The 21,839-nt window shown below is 44.8% G+C and overlaps 1 protein-coding gene across 1 annotated transcript in view; it reads left to right on the forward strand.

Annotated features, from left to right (window-relative positions):
• Positions 1–11,341: 11,341 nt before the first annotated feature.
• The window catches only part of LOC122071770 (protein DGS1, mitochondrial), a gene marked incomplete at its 3' end in the record, with an annotated part of 136,065 nt that continues 125,567 nt past the window's right edge, over positions 11,342–21,839 (forward strand). Inside the window, 3 exon segments of the mRNA XM_042636175.1 lie at positions 11,342–11,467; positions 11,611–11,732; positions 11,734–11,812. Coding sequence (XP_042492109.1) covers positions 11,357–11,467; positions 11,611–11,732; positions 11,734–11,812 — 312 coding nt within the window.

Raw genomic sequence — 21,839 nt, forward strand, 5'->3', positions numbered from 1 at the left:
AACGTGAAGGATGGAGTCCTCCCAAACCGCCTCAAGTTCGTCAGGGTAGAAGGACGTTTCCTAGGACTCTACGAGACCCGACTCTATAAAAAGAAGCCCAGAAAGAAGTAGGGGTAAGTTCACTCACTCGCCATTACTCTCAAAACACTGTTGCACAGGTCTCTAACTTGGGCGTCAGAGGACTAACCCCGGTGCCACCTTTGGGCCTTTGCCTTCTGTGATTTTGCAGGACTGACGCACAGTCTTCTATAGATTCCCGGCAGCAACAGATTCGCGCCGCCATGGGAATGACAGAGTAATGGTGAAGAAAACTTACAATCGTAAGAAAACAAAAGCAGTACCGGCTCAGAATACGAATGTCGGAGAGCCTTTGGATCCTCGGCCACCTATGAATGTCGAGGAAGAACAGCAGGAAGATCCCCTTGGTAACCAACGTTCAGCTGGGGACTAGATAGGGAGGGAGTCTAACCCCCCACCCGCTCCGGCTGGGGAGCAAGAGTATGTGACTAAAGAACAGTTCGATGCGTTCCAGGAGAAATACGATAGATTGGCTGACACGTTGAGAGAAGTCTCCAAGGTTGTCACATAGAGGACTAATGGAATAGCAAGAGATTCCAGCATTCAGGCGGAACGAACCTGAGGGGAAGACCGAAGTAGCTCAGGGTTGGTGAGATCTGGTAGAAACCCTCGAAATCGTGCAGCAAGGGAGAACCCCGCACTCAGAGAGGGGGCGCGGAACACCACAGGGGCGAGGTATGATGAACCACGTCAGAGGGTCGGTTAGAGATCTGAAGATTATGGGTTGAAGCAGATGATCCTCGATTTGAAAGATGAGATCCAAAAAGGGGCAGACCACCAAGCAGGAGCATACGAGCCGGACCTCACTAACGATACGGCTTTAGCTGATGAAGTTATGAGGGAACCACTCCATGTCGGATTCCGCTTACCAAAGTATGATATGACGGAACAGGGGATCCTGTCGATCATTTGGAAGGCTTCAAGGTCGCAATGCAATTTCATCGGGCCTCAAAGAGTATTATGTGCCGTGCTTTACCCTTGACGCTCAGAGCAGCCGCGAGATTGTGGTACAATCGACTACCACCGAAGTAGATTCAAAACTTCAGCGAGCTGAGCCACGTCTTCGTAAAAGGATTCTCCAGGAGCCAACCCCTTCATAAGACCACATATAACTTGAGCAACGTCAAGCAGCAAGCGGGAGAATCCCAGCGAGATTACATGAAATGCTTCCATCAAGAGAAGCTTTGGATCCGAGGCTTATACCAGAAGGAAGAATTGACGGCCCTTTTAGGAGGGGTCAAAGATAAAGAACTACAGAGATCCCTGGCAAAGTGTGCACCAAGGGACCTGGCCGAGCTAAAAGCCCGATGTGAAAAGTAATCCACATAGAAGAAACCTTGGAGGCCGACAAAGAAGCAGAAGAGAAGGAAGGGAAGAAATGAACCTCAAGGGAAGAGAACAGAGTTCCAGAAGGGAAGGGGCAACGGCTAGGGCCTGAGCGTGCACCTAGTCCCCCTAAAAAGTTTGAAAGGTATGCCCCTCTTTATTAAAAGAGAACTGATGTGTTGATGCAGATCAAGGACTCCTCGGATGCCAAAGCCCTAAAGTGGCCAGGAAAGATGAGGTGACACCCCGAGAGGCGCAATATGGACAAATACAGCCATTTCCACAGGGATCATGGCCACGACATCGAAGATTGTTGGCACTTGAAGGGAGAGATAGAAAGTATGATCCGAAGAGGGTACATTGGTCGGTTTGTGGACTAATAGAAAGAAGACGCCCAAGATGCAATGATCGGCTAGACAACCGTCAGAGAGGGAAGGGGTCGTCGTGAAAGGAGGGAACTAGCCCGAAGAGACAATCAGGAGCGGCGAAGAGATCGGACACCCGAGCGAACCAACCCTCGCCCTCAGGACGACCAGAATAACCCAACCAGGGTGGGGGGAATGACGAGGGGATCAAGAAACGTCCTGAAAGTGCTACGTCACCACCCTATGGGGAAAAGAAAAGGCCGGTGAGGCGCTGCCTAATGAGGACTTATGTGATGACCCCAGCCGTCAGCGAGGGGAACCAGCCGAGGACCTAGCCCAGGTAGACATCAAAGGAGACGGTTACCGCCAGGTTTAGATTGGAACGTTGATGCCAAGGCAACAACAGGAGGAGATCATCTCCTTTCTTCGAAACAACTTCAACGCCTTTGCCTGGTCAGCGTCAGACATACCCAGAATAGCCTGGGAAGTCATTGAGCACCAATTGAGCGTTGATCCGACAAAGAAGCCAGTGCAGCAGAACATAGTTGTCATGGCGTCGCCAAGGCGGGGATTTGGCGTCCTGGCGGAAAAAGAAATTCATGGCAGTGCTACGATTTACGTGATTCACAAATGGCGGTTGCCATTGGCTGATAGGCGTTTCTATGGCACCGCCATGGACACCAGGTCACGCCTGATTTACTAGGCTGTTGATTTTTTGTAAAATGCAGGGTGATTTTGATAGGGCTATGTTGATTTTTGATGATTTGATGTTGCTTAATGTTGGTTTTATATGTTATATAGGGTATATATTGTAGGCTTGTAGCATGCTAAATAATTTTAGAAAATAGGGAAAGTAAAAAAATGGCATACTAAATAACTTTAGAAAATAGGAAAAATAAAAAATGACACATGGGCGATTTGACCGCCATGACAACGCCATAACGGGCGATTCATCACCAAATCGATTAGCCACCCCTCCACCGCCTTGGATCGATTTGACGCTGTGATAACTATGCAGCAGAAGAAGAGAACCTTTGCCCCTGAGAGGTAGCAGAAGATAGATGAAGTAGAGAAACTGTTGTAGGCTAAGTTTATTCGGGAAATCCGATATCCAGAATGGATATCGAATGTGCTGATGATCCCGAAGGCAAAGGGGAAATGGAGAATATGCATCGACTTCATAGACCTAAACAAAGCCTGCCCAAAGGATAGCTACCCCCTGCCGAAGATAGATATTTTTATTAATGCCACTTCAGAGCACGAGGTATTAAGCTTCATGGATGCCTACTCGAGGTACAATCGGATCAAGATGTGTGAGGTTGATGTCCCGAAGACTTCCTTTGTTACCGAAGGAGGATTGTATTGCAATGAGGTAATGCCTTTCGGGCTAAAAAATGCAGGAGCAACTTACAAAAGGCTGGTGAACAAAATTTTTAAGGAGATGATCGGTAAGACCATAGAAGTGTACGTAGATGACATGCTCGTGAAAAGCTTGAAGGTAGAGCGGTAAGTGCGGTGTTAATAAAAGAAGAAAGACAACAATGGCCAATATACTATGTTAGCCGAACCTTGTTGGATGTTGAAACAAGATACAGAAAAATGGAGATAGTGGCGTACGCAGTTGTGATAGCAGCACGGAAACTAAGACCCTATTTCCAATCGCACATAATATGCATGCTCACAGATCAGCCCCTGAAGAAAATACTGCAGAAGCCGAACATGTCTGGCAGATGGGTCAATTGGACCATAGAATTAGGAGAGTTCGACATCTAATACAAGCCAGGGATTGCAATAAAAGCCGAGGCCCTAGCCGACTTCATAGCCGAAACAACACTACCGGATGGTGCACAGAAGCCAACTGTGGGCGAAGAGGACAGGGCTTGGATATTGTACGTCAATGGTGCCTTTAACAGATCAGGCAGCGGGGCAGGTATCATACTTATCAATTCCGAAGGATTCAAAATTGAGTATGCCTTGTGGTTCTACTTTAATGCCTCCAACAACGAAGCCGAATACGAGGCACTGATAGCCGGAATAAATCTGGCATGAAACCTGGTGGTACAAAGGCTAGTAGTGCATAGTGACTCGCAGCTCACAGTGCTACAAGTGAGCGGCGACTATGAGGCAAAAGAGCACAGGATGGCAGAGTACTTAAAGAAGGTACGGGAAAAAGTGGCTGCCTTCAAAGAGTTCGAGGTGAAGCAGGTGCCACGTGTAGTGAATGCTAGCGTGGACGCATTGTCGTAGCTAGCAACTTCGGACTTCATGGAATTGGGGCGCTCAGTCTATTTCGAGGTGCTACTTCAGCCGAGCACCAAAGAGTGCCAGGAGGTATTGCCCGTAGACAGGGACGGCCCAAGCTGGATGGATCCGATGGTGAAGTATTTGAAAGAAGGAATACTCCCAGAAGACAGGGGTGAGGCAAGGAGGATACGGATAAGGTCGACACGTTTTCTGCTGAATGTTGAGGTATTGTACAAAATAGGGTTCACAAGGCCATATCTCAAATGCTTAGACCCTATCGATGCCGAGTATGCTCTCAAAGAGGTGCATGAAGGGATATGCGGCCAACACTTAGGCGCGAAGGCCTTGGCCCACAAGGTGTTACAAGGCCTCGTTTGGCCAACAATGGTGAAAGATGCTGAAGAATTGGTCAGAAAATGCATGCCATCGAACTGTCCTCCATGTTCAGCCCAATACCTTTCGCCATTAAAGTGTCAGATGTTCACGCGAGTCCTTCGATAGCATGCCACCGAACTGTCCTCCATGTTCAGCCCAATACCTTTCGCCATGTGGGGAATGGACATTTTAGGGCTATTCCCTCTGGCAACGCGACAAAGGAAATTTGTGTTGGTGATAGTAGACTACTTCACTAAATGGGCGGAAGCTGAAGCACTAGGCACAATAATAGAAAAAAATATCTGAGACTTCTTTAAAAGAGCGGTGGTTTATTGATTCGGGATCCCTAGAGTGGTAGGGATGGATAATGGTACCCAGTTCGCTAATCCAACTTTCGGATCGTTTTCTGAAGTCCTCAACATTGAGCACAAAAAAAATCTGCCGGCTACCCCCACAACCAAACGGATTGATAGAGGTAATAAATCGTAAGCTACTGCAGGGAATAAAGAAAAGGCTAGATGATACTAAGGCGCTATGGGTAGACAAACTGCACAACATCCTTTGGGCTTACCGAACAACTGAAAGGTCAGCAACCAGAGAAACACCCTTTAACTTAACCTATGGCACTGAAGCTGCACTCCTGGTTAAGATCGGTGTTATGACCCACAGGGTCCAGTATTATGATGAAGGTAGAAACGATGAGGGTCTTCGGGCCAATTTAGACCTCCTGTATGAAGTGTGAGAAGACTCACAGGAAAGAATTGCAGCTTACTAGCAGAAGGTAGCAAGGCACTACAATTCTAAAGTCTGTAGAAACGAATTTAGAGTCGGAGACCTCGTCCTACGAAGAGCAGAAGTGTCAGATCTGAGGCATCAGGGAATGTTGGCACCTAACTGGGAAGGACCCTATAGAGTCTCTAGGGTGATACGACCTTGTTTCTATTACCTGGAGACTACGAAGGGAGAGAGGGTACCCTAATCATGGAACTCAAAGAACCTAAGGAAATTTTACCAGTAGTAGTAGCACGCATGTTTAGTTTCGGTTATTTTTCCGCCTTGTCATTTCTTAAGAGTAGGACTTTTAATTACTTTCAATTCTTGAATTTGTAATTCGTCTTCCCTAGACATTTTGGAGGATTTTATAAAAAGCTGGTTTACGACAAACTGGTCTTAGATGACAATATACTATTCAAAAACCAAAAGTCCAAAGTTGTCAGAAGAGGGAGGAGCAGACCTGACCGAAGGAACTACCCTCGGTTGGGGGCTTAGGCCGTAACCAAGCAAACTTGATCGAAAAAGACCTTCCTCAGTTGGGAGCTTAGGCCAAGGTCGAGCAGACCTGACCGAAGAACTTACCCTCAACTAAAAGCTCAGAGCCAAAACTGAGCTAACTTGGTCGAAGATACAACCCCGAATGGCTAGTTTAATGGCGGGCACCCCCATCTATAAGGCCCAAATGCCAATCAACTCGGTCTTCAGCCTTCGGTGGAAATCCTCTAAAGACAGACTAACCGGTTAAAGCCTTAAATTAGTTAAAAAACACTAAGTGTTTTCCTTCAGCATTCGAGCAATGGCTTGGTCATAAAATAAAGACAACAAAGGAGTCAGAGAAGATAAAGTGCAAAAAGAGGGTTCATTCATTTAAACAAAAGCCCTATAAGGGCAAGTACAAGAGGAAGGCCGATGGCCTTAGTTTCATCAGAAGGCCTGAAGGCAGAAGCAAAAACATCACTGGAAGCAGCAGAAGAAGAACGACTCTCACAAAGCTTTGGTCAGTAGGTTGGCCTCTTCGTTGGCGTGGGCAGGGGCGTCTCAGTCAGAACCACTATGGTCTGGAGTAAGAGGGACTTCGCGAGTCTCTGATGAACTCCATCCCCGTCGTTGCCTTCTTCATCGGCGGCTACCTCGGTAACAGTGGGAGTTGCTTCGCCTCCCTTGTCTTTAAAGATAAGACAGCTTCCTTCGAAGGAGATTTCGGGGCGGTGCTCAAGGATCCAGTCTCGAACCTCGGTGGCCCCCATGATGTATCATGGGACAGCTGCCCGAGTCACCTCCTGCCTGTACGCCTCCGTCTTCTTGTATTGTTCAACCCCTCGGGCCTCGGCCTCTTGAAGTTTGTTCGATACCTGCACCTTCAGCTCTGCCAGCTTACTTTCGTGCTCTCAACGAGTCTGATCGAGTTCGGTCTCTAGGTGCTCCGCCTTCTTGAGGAGGACAATGCGCTCATTCTTGAGGGTCGATCGCTCACGCTCGGACTCCTTAAGGTCCCTGGCTAAAGACTCAGCTCGGATAGTAAGCTGGGCGACGTGGTTAGTGGCCTACGAAACATGTCCAAACTTAGTTATTTTTAAAAGAGGTAAAGAAGAAGAAAGCGAAGGACGAACTAAGAAGGCCGAAAGCTTACCCCTGCTATGAAGATGCAAGTGTTAGTGACCATGGCCGAAGTCCCCTGGTCCTGAACCTCGGCAAAATTCCTAAGGAGCCTGCCCTTTTGCATGAGATCACAAGCCACCCTTCCGATGGCATAGGAGTCATCCTCATTAATAGACCACCCGGGAATAAAACCTACATCAGGGTGGCATCGGGACACCTTGAGGCTTCAGTATTCGGGGCCTCCGTAGGGACCATCGTTTGCATCAGCATACCGCGACTTGAAGCGGCAAGCGCCTGGATAGCATCGGGAGTAGGGTCCTCGACCCTTGCCTTCTTTGCAGGAGGCTCCGAGGTCGAAGCTCCCCTCTTATCGTTCTTCCCCCTCTGCCTTTGGAGCTGCTCGTCCTTCGCCTTGGCCTGCCTTTTGGCCATCGCTGCCTTGATTTTAGCTCTAGTAAGTTGCACTACAGAGACAACAAAGAAAGTTAGTACGAAATCCGAAGTACCGAAATAAGAGCAAATTCGGGCAAGCCTAGGACTCACTCGGGCTAAGCCCGAATCTGAATAGAACAACGTCCGATTGAAGGCTATCGGACTTGACAGAGGGACATCGTACTTTGTTCTTTGCCATCTCCAACGACTCCGCATTTGCCTCGAAGAGCAAAGGTGCGGAGTTCATTGTCCTTAAGTCTGGGAGGTCCCAGATGGTGCCGAAGGTAAACCCCTCCGCCAAACCCACAAAGAAGTACTTAAACTTCCAGCTGTGGATCGACGAAGGTACCCATTCAACAGCTTGATGCCCTTCCAAGGGATGAAGTAGTACCAGCTTGAGTCCCTCTTACTAGCTTGGAGGAAGAGACAATTGATAAAGAGAGGAAGGGATAGGGACCTCCGAACCTGTGAGAAGAAGATTATGAAACTAAGGATCTATCGCCATCTATTCGGTGTCAACTGGGTGGGACAGATCCCATAGTGCTGAAACACCTGAGTAAAGAAAGGATGAAGGGGGAGTTGAAGGCCAGCCTTGAAAGCCTCCCTGTAGAGATATAGTTCCCCGGGGTTCCTATAACTAGCCCTGTCTGTAGTCTTGGGGACCCGAAGGACGAATGTATCAGGGATCCCACAGGAGGCTCGCAACTCCACAAGTTCGGCCTCGGTCATGGTAGACACAATATCCCTAGCCTCTACCACCATGGCATCATCGTTTTGGGCTCGAGATTCAAAACCCCCCTCCCTCTAGTCATCACCGTTCGGACTATCTATGGATTCCCGAGGTGTGGCAATGGAGGTAGAGACACGTGAGGAGGGAGAGTCTGGGCTTGAATCCGAAGACATCTCTCGGATGTGCCCAGGACTACGACCCCTAGGACTGGACACGGTCCTCTCGGAGGACGAAGAACCATTACCAAAGGAACTAGACATTATTAACTTACTTATGAACACTTGAAGAAACCGAAAGACAAAGAGACTAAAGGAGACCGAAGGACAATGGTTCTAGTAAAAGGATAAAGTGTAAAAATGAAGAGAAGGCGCCCTGTTATAGATGGAGGGGCTACGATCCGACTCCCCAAGGTCATTAATGACTATGACACATCATCTGTGGGGATTCTCGAGGCCCGCTCGAGTTAGGAGCACGATTGAAGTACAACCTTTGGCTCTCTTCCCTCGGTTAGGGGCTCAGGCCAAGGCTAAGGCCGAGTAGACTTGACCGAAGGTTCAACCCTCAATTATGGGTTGAGGCCAAGGCCGAACGCCCTAGACCAAAGGACCAAAAAAAAAAAAAAAAAGAAAACGAGGAAAAAAAAGACAGATAAAGACCGGGATAAAAAGCGCTGTTACTCCCTCCGGAAGGACTTCTTAGAGGCAGTAAGGGGGCTTCTGATACACTCAAGTCAACCGACCAGTGAGATATGGACACGTGGCACCCAGCGACGGGGATAATACGTCCAACCACGTGCTTCGGATACCAGAATAACAAGGAGACTGGAGTCCTTTTGGGGTGGCAGATTCGTAATAGGACTCTGCTACTTAAAGGGGGATAAGGCCCGAAAAAGGAATATACCCCACGAAGGAAGGAAAACATGAAGGATGGAGTCCTCCCAAACCGCCTCAAGTTCATCAAGGCAAAAGGACGTTTCCTAGTAGGACTCTACGGGACCCGACTCTATAAGAAGAAGCCCAGAAGGAAGCAGGGGTTAAGTTCACTCACTCGCCATTACTCTCAAAGCATTGTTGCATAGGTCTCTAACTTGGGCGTCGGAGGACTGACCCCGGAGCCACCTCCGGGCCTCTGCCTTCTGTGATTTTGCAGGACTGACGCACAATCTTCTACAGATTCCCGGCAGCAACAGTATTTCAGCTGAAGCCTGTAAAATCTTGCACCATGCTCGCTATATCATGCATGGCTCTAGAAACCGTCATGTTTCAGGCATAAGTTACAGCAGATTAAATCCAGCTGCAAAATAGGGGGAAGATGTTTCAACTAGGGAATTCATGTTAAGGGGCAATTTGATACAGAATTGAAGACCTACGTACATGGGAAAAACGCTAAATAGATAGCCAAACCATGGCTATCTTGCTGTTTTATGTTCTATTTCCTTGGTCTTATTTTAATGTTTTGATTCAATTGGTTGATCCTTGGTCCAGTTTAAGTTATGATTCAGCTTTGGGTCAATTTAAGTTGTATGTTTGTTTCCTTAGGCAAGTAATGAGTTAGTGGAGTCCAGATTAGTTAGATCTGATTGTGTCTTGAAATTTAAGCTAGAATTTATTGGGGGATATCTTTCCTAATTGGTCTCTAGCCTCTTACAATTTTCTTCAATAAAAAGGATACCATGGGCAAGCATAGCCCACGATTTTGATAAACAAGCTTGCTGCTGCCGCTGCACTTCTTCTATGGATAATCCTTGTTTGTGATCAAGGGAAGGAATTGGTGTGTGATCCAATTGACTTCTTACGGTGAGAAGCTCGGGTGGATTGTCTATTGTTTGTGCTTTTGTGCTACTAATATTCTTCAGTCTATTGTTGATTCTTAATTCATTATTTTTCACCATTGACAAGTAAGATAAATTCTGGTTTTCTGTAGAACTACAGTAACTAGTTCTAAATTCTGGTTTCCTGTAGGGCTAGAGTAATCAGTTCCCCAAGCCATTCTGTCCAGCCACATCCAACCATCAGAAGCCCCCCATTTTTGATTTGAGTTTTCTACCCATCTAGAAGGGAACACAATCCAAAATTTAGGTCATTTTGACCTGTGGATTCCCTGATATACAATTTTTCCTATTTCTGTCCTGAGTTGGTAATTTCCTCGTACTTTTTTTTATCAACTCAAGTGCACTCGCCCTTACTTTAGCTTAAGCAATTACTTTTGCGTTTGCTTTTTCATTCTCCATAAATGGAGGATCCAAGTAACATTTTGGATCGCTATGATGTAATATACCTATCTTTCACCTGAATTACGAAGCTGAACTAAGCGCACGAACACTGAATGGTTCAGTGGGTAGTTCTGCTCTGGTAGTAAAAGGACGAAAGGTAAGTTCAACATCGAAGGCAGCAGAAGAGCAGAAAATAAACAATACTATATATCTTTCCTATGCTATAGTCATTCAGTTGGGGCCTTCCTTGTTTCAGGCCCATATCTGGAAATATGATTCTGATTTTTATATCGATCTTTGGTTCTATTCCCTTCATATTACAGACCTGTTATCAATCAATATCCAGCTATTTAAAACCGTTATTAGATTCTGTTTTCTGTCTTCTAAATCCTCAGTGTTACTGTTATTAGACTTATCCAAATTTGCTGATCTGATCATCCAATTAGGTTCAAACTCTCTGCTGATATTAGCCTTCCTAATCCTTACACTCCTCACTTCCAGCCCCTTTTGAGCACCTAATCTCTCACAATCTATTTTCTCCATAATTCTGGTTTTTTCTTTGATATAAGATCTTTTTATTTGCTACTGTTTAAACCTTTCAATTCAGTATTACATTATGATTACAAAGTTTTATTACTAGTACTGGTTGTCCAATCACTTGTCCCCTCGTTAGGACTCCTGCTTGGACTAGAACTAGAAACTTAAAATAACTATTTACTCTCCGAACAAGGAGCAAAACCTTACTCTCTCCTTACTTGGACATTAATAACTAATATCTACTGGATTGCAAAATGATGATACTTAATAACTACTTGATTATGATAAAGAAGTTACTAATAACCTTGAACAACTCATGCAAAAGAATGGGACAGTAGCTAATAAACTCATCTAACACCGCTGTTCTATGTGAACATGGTTAAATTGGCCAAGATTTTTATGAATATAGCATTCAAAGTCGTTTGTACTATGAACACAATAACTCCTGAACTTTCCATCCTTTCTTTTCAATGCTATAACATGGGTGGGGGGAGTAAAAGAACCCATGGTACTTTCGTACGTCCCACTGGAAGAATGTTCATTTTTTTAATTGAGAATTCAGATTTCTACCCCACAGCACTGGTCATTTTGCAAGTATTAATATAATTCCTTCATCAAGTCACCGGTTGGAACTTCAAAGCAGGGCGTACTCAATAAATAACTACATGCTTCACATGTAGGGTTATGCCAGAAGCATCTAGGGTTTCTGATGTGTTGGACACTATTTTGGACCATATCTTGGCAAGTTTGCACGACATTCAGAAGAGTTTGCATTTTTGGCAGTCCAGAGCAGAGGTTAGTAAATAATGCCCAAGAAACTCCAGGAACAAATCTATTCTTTGCAGAACCAATAAATAATCTATTAGTATGATAGACAACGTACTAATCTTTCTCCCCGACATTTTCATTGGTTTGATTTTTCAGTTTATTTATTGCAGGGATCAGGTGCACAAAAAGTTTACTTTATGGTTTTTGAAATAGGGCCATGGGCCTTTATCAATGGAACCATTCAGTTGATACGTGGATGTGTGTCTGGGGGATCTCCGGTGCAACATCTGTCATTCTGCAGTTGCTCAAATTTCTGAGAGGATAGCGGTCTTAACTAGTCTGCAACATTGCCTTGCTAAATTTCTGGCACAGGTATTTTTGATCTTGTTTCCTTAACTGCATTTAAATTTTTTACATTTTAGTATTCTGTTTTTTATCTGTCACAAGCTTACAGCTTTATTAATTATTTTAAGTTTGTTTGTTTTTATTTTATTTTTTTTCAACAATTTTTAAGGTGCTTATTAGTTATTACTATAAAAAATCATTATAGTCCATGCACATCTTTTGCCATGTTGACTCATAGTTGCAGGCATCACCTAGGTACCTAGGTGTCAAGACACCTTCGTGCCTCCTAGGCATAGGGGCTGCTAATTTGGTCAATTGGGTTCATTAGATTCAATTTTAATTTTAAGTGCCCAATGGGTTGTATGGGTCTTGGGTTAATCTTTGGGTTTTCTTCTTTAATAGTCTAATTATATATGCCCAAGTATGATGGGCCTGATGCATGCACGAGATTAGGTGATGCAGTTCCACTTGCATGGCTAGATCGATGTGACCTCATTTGGAAACCTAGATGAACCCGGCCTGAGTTGGTAAGGGTTTTATTTTATTATTGGGGTTACTTTTATAATTCCATTTTAGCATTATTTTATTGCTATTGTTAGCTGTCATTGGTTTGACTCCAATTAGTTTCAAAGTCTGTTTTTAGTTTCAGAGTTTGTTTATGAGTTTTTTTTTTCCCCCTTATTATATATGAATGTTACCCAAAGTGGGAAGAGATCATGTCACACCCTGCCTTGCTTAGCAAAGGTATGCAGCACTAGACACCTTACTGTATCTAGTCAGCCTGACTCTCTAGGATCACAAAGCTGGGGATTGATAACCACAAATACCACAAGATAACTAAAATCATATACTTAACAAATTCAGTATATAAGTCCAGTGTCAACTACATGGTAATGATCATATATTACATTACAAAAGGTGTTTTCATAGTCCATCTCCAAAATCATACATATTCATCACATTATATATTATAGCAGCAGAATATTTACACAAAGGTAGACACAAAAGATAATCTCGAGACACTCAGTAACACAGCCTTCAAAGGCACAATCATCACACCTGCAGTTGGGTCCATGCTCTGCCTTGGCATCTGGAAAACTGCCAAAGTGTCTAATGCAACTCCCGAAGGATCAGCACTAGTACCTGATAACTCAATGGCCTCTTAATCTCAAAACGACGACAGGGAATGTGCCCACGAGTACTCCTATACGTGAGGAAATCCTGATGATCATCTAGTGGTGATTCCCACTAGGCCGATGATCAGTCTCACTGGCGATTACAGGATGAGTTAATTCCCCACCCTTGCCAAGAGTAGTGAGACTCTTTCCTTGCCCTCTATCTCAAAGAGGTCGAGATCCCTATTGACATCACTAATGGTAGGAAAGTCTGTCTCAATAAAGTTGACATCACGTGATTCTATCTCGGTCATTCCTCCATCAATGTGTTCGCCGTACATAACGTAACCCTTCGAGCTATCGGAATATCTTATAAAGATGTGTTTCTTAGCTCTAAGGCCAAGATTCCCAAACATATGGGAGGTTCAGTGAACATAACCTGCTGATCCCCATGGTTGCATATTACCTAAGTTAGGCTTTGCACCCTTCCATAACTTATAGGGAGTCAAAGGAACTGACTGTGAAGGCACCCGATTAAGGATGTAGGCTACATTCGAAAGAGCATCCCCCAGAAATATATTGGGAGGTTGGTCTGTGCTCATCGACCTAACCATATTTAAGAGTGCCCTATTTCTCCTATTCGCTACGCCATTTTGTTGTGGAGTATGATAAATGGTCAATTGCGTACAAATACCCTTCTCCTCACATAGTTCTTTAAACTGGTCAAATAGATACTCGCGTCCTCGGTCAGTGTGTAGAGTTTTTAAGTTCTTACTTGACTAATTCTCAACCTCTGCCACAAAACATTTGAAGCAATCTAATGCCTCGTAGCGGTGAGCGATTAGATACACATAACTGTATCGCAAATAATCATCAATGAATTTGAGAAAATGAGAGGCGCCATGGCGTGCCTTTACATTCATAAGTCTGCAAATATCTGAGTGGACAAGTTCTAGAGACTGGGTAGTTTGGATTGCCTTTCCAAAAGGCTTTCAATGAGCCTTACCTACTAGACAGGGCTCGCACACATGAAGGTTGACTTTATCGAGTAAGCCTAAAAGGCCTTCTCTAGCTAACCTAGCCATCCTATCTCGCCCTATGTGTTCCAATCTAGCATGCTATGTAATAGATTCAGAATTATCACATTTATTAACTACATAAGAAATAAATGAAGTAGAATCAATTAAATCTAATTTAAAAAATCTATCAATTAAGGATCTATGTCTAACAATATTATCACTCAAATAAAACTTTAAAGTGCAATCGTTAATATGGAATGAATATCATAAAGGTAATAATACAGAAACTAAAAGTAGATTATACTGAATACCTCGTGTGTAAAGCACATCGTGAAGAAGCAAGATGCGCCCAATACGCATCTTGAGTTGATAAGTACTAACTCCTCGAACTGCCTCATTAGTACACGTTTTGGGATCCAGCCGGAACACTGCGATAATATACAAAATCCCCTCGATCTCGCACTATATGTTCTGTTGTTGCTATATCCACAATCCAATCAGACTGTGTATGGGCAACCAAAAAATGGGTACAGACAAATGTACTGAGAGGGATAGAAATGGTACCTTCTTCAGCTCAATGCAATCACGAGCGAAGTGCCCCATCTTATAATAGTTATAACATTTAACCTTGGATAAATCTTTTTTTCTGCTATGCTTGCCTCTTTTGTGCTAGATCTCAGAAATAGATGGGTTTCCAAATCTTGTCGAAAGACCTGGAATTGAAAGTCCATCTACGAAGGTTGGGCTCCATCCAGATGTGAGAAATAGTGGCTCCAAAAGGGACCTTCCCGGCGGTGTTATAGATGGTGTTCCCAGCAAAGGTCATGTCAATACAAATCCATTCACGGGAAAGGGGAAGGGGCGTTCGAAAAGAAGGCCAACAGAGGGCAAAGACTTTTTCCCAAATGGAGGAGGAGAAGGGTCATTCAAAGAAGAGGTGATTTGTGTTGTCAAGGCCATTCCAACAAAGGCAACAAGAGGGAAAAATGGGGATGTGACAGTGGACAAGGAAGGCTTGAGTAGGAAGGCAATTGGAGAGGGCTCTCCAGACAGTAAAGGTGTGATGAGGGATATTGGAATTGAACCAGGTTATTCTTCGCCAAGGACAAATGGTACTAGGGTTAACGGACAAGTTGCCAGGTGGAGGAAGAAGAGAATGCACCAGTGTGGGAGGGAGTCCAAACAACCTGATCATCCCTGGGAAGGAGGGGAAGGGGGGGAAGGGAGGACTGAAGCAAGAGCAAAGGGTTGGGGTGGGAGGGTAAATCCCGGGAAGCATTTTTAATGATGGTGGAAATCGAGGAGAGTTTGGGCAAGCCAGAGGAATAAACCTCCCTAGCTCCCACCAGATGGAGGACGCCTGACGGGTGCCAATTGTCAAGCCAGAGAGGTGGAATGGCCATTCGCGATTTTGCTAAAGATAGTTTGAATGGCAAGAGGCTTGGCCTGGAGAATTTTCCTCCAAGCCTAAGAGGCATTGCTCGAAGGAGTGATGGTCCAAAGGGAATCCTTACGGAGGGGGAAGAGTAGACCCAAGAGACCCAAATACCGGGCTGCTTGGGGACTATCTTCCAAATGAGCTTGAGGATGCCCGTAGAATTAATGTCCCTGATCCTTCTGAGGCCTAGGCTGCCCTCAAACTTAGGGAGACAGACAGAGGACCACCTGATGGGGTGGAGAAATTTGGAAGTTTCTTCCCCATTCCAAAAAAAGGAGCAGAAGAGGGATTTAATGGCTTTACTTAGGGAGGGCACAGACACCCGACCAGAGTTGAAGCCGCTTGCGGATGTTATTAAGCATAGGGGCATAATGGTTAGTGGTCAACCTGGAGGAAATGAGAGGAAGGCCAAGATAAGTGACCAAAAGGGAACCCAAGGATAAGCTAGTGAGGAGCAGAAGGTTGGATTTAGTGTCAGTGGAGACACCAGCAAGGAAGATGTTGGATTTAAGAGGTTAATGAGGAGGCCAGAGATGGACTCAAAGAGACGGAGGGAGGATAGGATGGACTCAATGGAACAATGATTAGCTTTGGAGAAGATCATAAGGTCATTTGCAAAAGCCAGATGGGTGAGGCCAATGGATTTGCATTTGGGGATGGGAGAGATGAGGTCATCGGTTTTGGATTGAAGGGATTTGGAGAGGACCTCTAGAGCCAAAGAGAAGAGGAGGGGGGGAAAGGGGGCAACCTTGCCTGATTCCCACCGAAGGACCAAAGTGACTGGCAGGGGAGCCGTTAATGAGGACACAGAGAGAAGGGGAAGAGATGCAGGCATAAATCCAGTCCACAAAGGGAGCGGAAAGGACATGGAGAGAACAAGAAAGATGAAGTCCCAGCGAATGGAATCAAAGGCTTTGTGGATGTCAATCTTGAGAAGGGCAGAAGGAGAATGAGATTTGCGGTCAAAGCCCTGGACGATCTCGTGACAGAGGATAATTGTATTCGCAATGCTCCTACCAGAAATAAAGGGGAACTGGTAGGGACTAACCAGGGAGTCAATCACTCTTTGGATCTGGGTGGCCAAAATTTTGGCAATAAATTTGTAGAGCAGGTTGCTCAAGGAAATGGGTCTAAACTTAGGCAGGGAGGTTGCCACATCTTTGTTGGGGATGAGACAGAGGAAGGTATGGTTGATGCCTTTAATCTGAGAGGGGTTGAGGAAGAAGCTCTTGATAGCAGAGATAGGGTCAGACTCGATGAGATCCCAATAAGAGTTGAAGAAGCCCATGTTGAACCCATCGGGTCCAGGGGCTTTGTTGGACTTATGGGAGAGAATGGCGGCGCGAATCTCCTCATCAGAAAGGATGGCACTGAGAAGGGGAAAGAGATTAGGGGGGACCGACTTTTTGAGGACAAGGGAGGGGAATGGGGAGGGGGCAGGGTGGGGCGAGGGGGGCAGAAGATGTTGAAGTAAGAGAGCCTCAGCCTTGATATCCTCGGGGCTAAGGAGGATGTTCCTAGAGGCGTCCAGGAGCCGGGTAATGGAGTTAAGATTGGATTTGGATTTGAGGGTTTTGTGGAAGAAGGCCGAGTTAGAGTCCCTAAGCTCAAGCCATTTGATATGAGATTTTTGCTTGAGGAAACTCTCTTCTTGGGCGAGCAAGGAGGAGAGATCAACAGAAAGGGATTGCTCCTTAAGGGCAAGTGAAGAATTATGAAGGTCTAACTGGAGATGGGATTGGGTAAGGGCAAGCTTGTCTTTGCAAGAGGAGACATGAGACGAGATGACCCCAAAGGGAGAAATGTTCTAGGCCCTAAGATCAGACTTCACATTCCACAGCTTACGGGCAAAGGCAATGAGGGGGGAGTCGAAGGAGTGGACGGGCTTGATCTAGGCGGCATGAACAACAGAAAGGAACTCTAAGTGGGAAGTCCACATGTTGAAGAATTTAAACTGCTTGGGGCCGAAGAAGACGTAGGGCTGAACGAAGAGAGAGATGGGGCTGTGGTCAGAGATAGAGGGTGTATCAAAAGAAGCATGGGAGGAAGGGATGTAGGAGACCACGCCTCTTTGGCCAAGACCCTATCCAACTTGCAAGCAATGCGGTTAGGGCCAAATCTCCTATTATTCTAGGAGAATTTGGGGCCAAACCATCTAAGGTCATCAAGGCCGATATCCTCAAGACAGGAATTAAAGGAGTTCACCGAGTTAGGATCAATGGACGAGCCACTAAACTTCTCATGGCTATAGCGCACCACATTGAAGTCCCATCCCCTCCCCACCCCAGGGGGAGGAGTTTACCCCAGGAGCTAGAGATCTTAGGTTGTCCCAAAGGGAGGATCTATCAGAGGTGCGGTTGAGGCCATATATGAAGGAGGAGGGGCCTCCATTAGGGTGGGAGATGGATAAGTGGATTAGTTGGGGAGGAGAAGACAAGGGTGAGCTGGATCTTTAAAGGGTTCCAGAGGATCCAGATGCGCCCATTGGGACAGGAGGAATAATTGGAGAGGAAGGGCCACGAGGAGGCAATTGAGGAAGTGATGCGGTGGGAATTGGATTTCATGACTCTCGTCTTAAGGAGGCAGCAAAGGATGACTGTACTGTCCTTGAGACGGGAACAGATTTTCATATGCTTAGCCAGCGAGTTAAGCCCCTGAATATTTCAAATGGACCAGCAATTCATGAAGGGGGGAGTGGTGGGGGCACCAAGGCCTCAAAGAGGCAGGGGGAGGAGGGGCGGGTGATAGATTTACATCTGCGCCGGTGGGATTTCAGAATAGTGGGGGGTTGGGGGAGGAATGTATGGCACTCGACAAGGATAGAGGGGGAAGGGGGTGGGGAAGGGGGGAGAGGGGGTGGAAGGCTTGGAATTGGAAGGTTTGATTTTGTTTTTTCTGGAGCCAGAGGCTTTGGAATAAAAGATGGACTTAGTAGAGGATCCCAATCACTATTTCTTCCCCCTTCTCAACCCTCCATCAAATTCCGTTGGGTGAGATGCCCATTTACTAGTTCTTCCCCTTCTCAACCCTCCATCAAATTCTTTCTTTTCTTTATTCTCTTATTTTTTTTTTGTTTTGTTTTATTCATTCTTTCTGTCCCTGAATTTGGTTTATATTGAATCTAGTAAAGATCCTGCTTGGGATTGGATCACTTGTGATTCGATCTTACATTTTTGGTATCAAAGCCTAATTTCTGAAAGAACTCTGGCATCATTGTCTATGTGGGCATATGCAAAAAGCGAAGCTGCATAGTAACTTGGGTGTCTGATGTTTGCTCCAGCATGTCATTCAGGCCAACAGTAGTGGAGTAGGATAGAGTGTATTATGAAAAAAAAAAAAAAGAGAGAATCGAAGATGGTTCCAGAAATTCGTTACTTTGTTGAACAAGGGATACATGCTACATCCTTGATTGGCTAAATTTTTTGGAGGAATATTCTGACTATTATAACTTGATAGAGACACGAAAGCTTCAATTTGTTTGCTTCCGGTTGATTGGTTGTGCTAGATACTGGTGGAGAGTCCATGAAAATCGACTCCGAGTTCGAGGACATGAGCTTAGGACTTGGGAAGAGAAGAAGTACGAGTTAGCGACACAATACCTCCCTACATATATCCAAAGAATGCTCTTCCCTCCATATGATTCCCTTCAGAATACATCTACAACATAGTTGTCACGGTGCCAAGGCAAACCAAGGCGGTGGAGGGCTGTCTAAGCGCTTAGGCGAGAAGGTGTCCGCCTTAAGGCGAACAAGTGTTATTTTTTATTTTTCCTATTTTCTAACATTATTTAGTAAGTTATATATACCTTGTATCATAAAAAATCAAGATTAAGCCACATCAAGTCATTAAAAATCAACATTTAGCCACATCAAATCATAAAAAATTAACATTAAGTCATATTAAGTTATAAAAAATCAACATTTAGAGAAATGCTCTCATTCTATAATAAGTTTGACTGGTCAAATGATTTTATTTTTACATGAGACTTTTTGTATTAGTTATAACATAAAACCAGCTTTCTAACAAGTCTAAGATTACTTAAATCTTAGTTACAATGACAAAGTTATGCTTTAGTCAAACTTATTTTTAAGTGCGCGAATACTGTTAAAATCGCCTGAATGAAAATAATTTTATGAATATCAAAATAAAATATTATTTTACTAGACTTTTGGTTTTTAGCAATGTTTTAACATGATAGAATTTATAAAATTTTCATAATTGAGAAAAACCCCAGCATTTAAAAGTTGAAAATCGTCCCTATAACCAAAATCCAGTTTTTGTTCTTGGACTGGGGGGTTGATGTTTTATCCTTTTGGAATTTGATTTTTAAACTATTTTTATTGGATTCAATTAGGGGGTATTTGCTTATTTAATATCTTAAGTAAATAAACATTTACTTGAATGTTATTTGGCATAAATAAGTGCCGAAACACAAGGCGACATGCAGTGCAACAAGGCGGCTGTCGCCTAGGAGCTGCCTTGACAACTATGATCTACAGGTCCTCAAAAGCCACCCACAGGCGACAAGAGCATGAAGGAATTGTTTGACCATATGACCATTATGTTGCAACAAATTGCAATGGAGCATCAAGAGAAGACCCCTCCAACCAATGAACTAAAGTCAAAAGTTGAGGTTAGTGTTGAAGAAATTCCAGCAATTCTTATTGTCAAGGAAGAGCTAGTCATTGATGTTCCCATCAACGAGACTCATGTGGAAGAATTCGAAAGCAACAAGGTTGCCACAATGGATAGTGAGGTTGAAATTGAGGAACTTGACACTACAACAACTGTGATGACTGTGAACAGCCAAGAGGAAGATCCTAAGGAGCTTGAGATTGAAATTGTGGAGGTTAAAAACACAGTGGTTCCAAAGCCCCCCTTTGCTCTCCTGGAAACCAGAGTTCAATAGGCCAACGCCCCTCACATTGTGGCTGCGATCGCCCCTTCCTGGTCCTCTTTTTCAATTACAGCCACTCTGCAATTGGGCGCATCTGGATCCTATGGAACCCAAACCTCATCCATATATCCCCCATCTCCTCCTCTGCCCAATCAATCCACTTCTCCTTCTCCTTGGCTCTTGGCTTTTGGCTCCCCTCTCTTCTTTTTCATCATCTATGCTCACAATCGCTCCTCTGACAAGCTCTCCCTTTGGGCCGATCTCTGTGCTTTCTCCCTGATCGCTGGCATTGAGCCTTGGGGTTTAGGGGGTGACTTTAATGTGGTTCGGGCTAGCCACGAGAAAATGGGAAGTTCTCCCATTGATCTCCCCTCTGTTGGGTCCTTTAATGATTGCATAGATGACATTAACATGAATGACCTCCGGTGGTTTGGCCCAAAATTCTCTTGGCGAAATAGTCGCTCGTGCCTAGATCGGGTCGCTTGCAAGTTGGATCGAGTTCTGGTCAATGAGTCTTGGCTCAACTCCTTTCCCTCTTCCTATGCCTCTTTTGATCAGCTAGGTATCTCCGATCATTCCCCTATATCCACTTTGTCTAACCCGCTGTCTCCTTTGGCCCCAAACCTTTCAAGTTCTTTGACATGTGGTCCCAGCATGAGGGTTTTTCCCCCTTTGTCAAGGAATCTTGGGCATGTCACACCTTTAGCCCCTCTGCCCCTCTCATTGCCTTTGCAAAAAAGCTCAAAAATGTCAAAATTGCCTTGAAAGCCAGTGATCTCTCCACGTTTGGAAACATTATGTGAGGGTCAAAGCTTGTCAAGAGAAGCTCCACACCCTCCAAGCCCAACTTCAGCTCGATCTCTCCAATGCCTCCCTTGCTGAGAGGGAGAAATCCACATCCTCTGAGCTTTCTTCTCTTCTTGCTCGAGAGGAAAGCTTCCTCCGCCAGAAATCCAGAATCAAATGGCTTGAGGTTGGGGACTCTAACTTAGCCTATTTCCACAGATCCCTCAGAGCACGGAACAACTCCAATTCCATTCCAAGCCTTACCTCCTCTTCTGGAGCTGTTCTAACCACCCCCTCTGAGATCAAAACTGAGGCTGTCTCCTATTTTGAGAGACTCTTTCTTTCCCTCTCCTCTTCCTCTTCTTCTCCTCTCCCCCCTAACCTTTTGAATAAATTCATTATGCTAATCTCATCCCTTCCCTCGTTGCCATCCCTTCTGATGGGGAGATCTCGTCTACTGTCCTCTCCCATAAAGCCAACAAAGCCCTAGTCCTGATGGCTTCAACATGGGATTCTTTTGCTCTTGCTGGCACCAAGGATTAAAGTATCGGTATCGGTCGCCATATTGGTCGGTCAAAATTAAGATACGTATCGGAGGGTATCGTAGGAGATATCGAAGATACGCTAAAGATACGCACATAAATGGATAGGGAACACATTTTTATATACTTTTGCATAAAAAAACAGTTAAAAAAAAGCTATATATAACATGTAGAATGCATAAATACTTAAGTAGAGGGTATCGTATTGATAGACAAATATCTTGAGTTGAAAATGTTCAAAATGATGAGGTTTGAGT

This window comes from Macadamia integrifolia, unplaced genomic scaffold (genome assembly GCF_013358625.1).
Source record: "Macadamia integrifolia cultivar HAES 741 unplaced genomic scaffold, SCU_Mint_v3 scaffold_81A, whole genome shotgun sequence".
Lineage (NCBI taxonomy): Eukaryota > Viridiplantae > Streptophyta > Magnoliopsida > Proteales > Proteaceae > Macadamia > Macadamia integrifolia.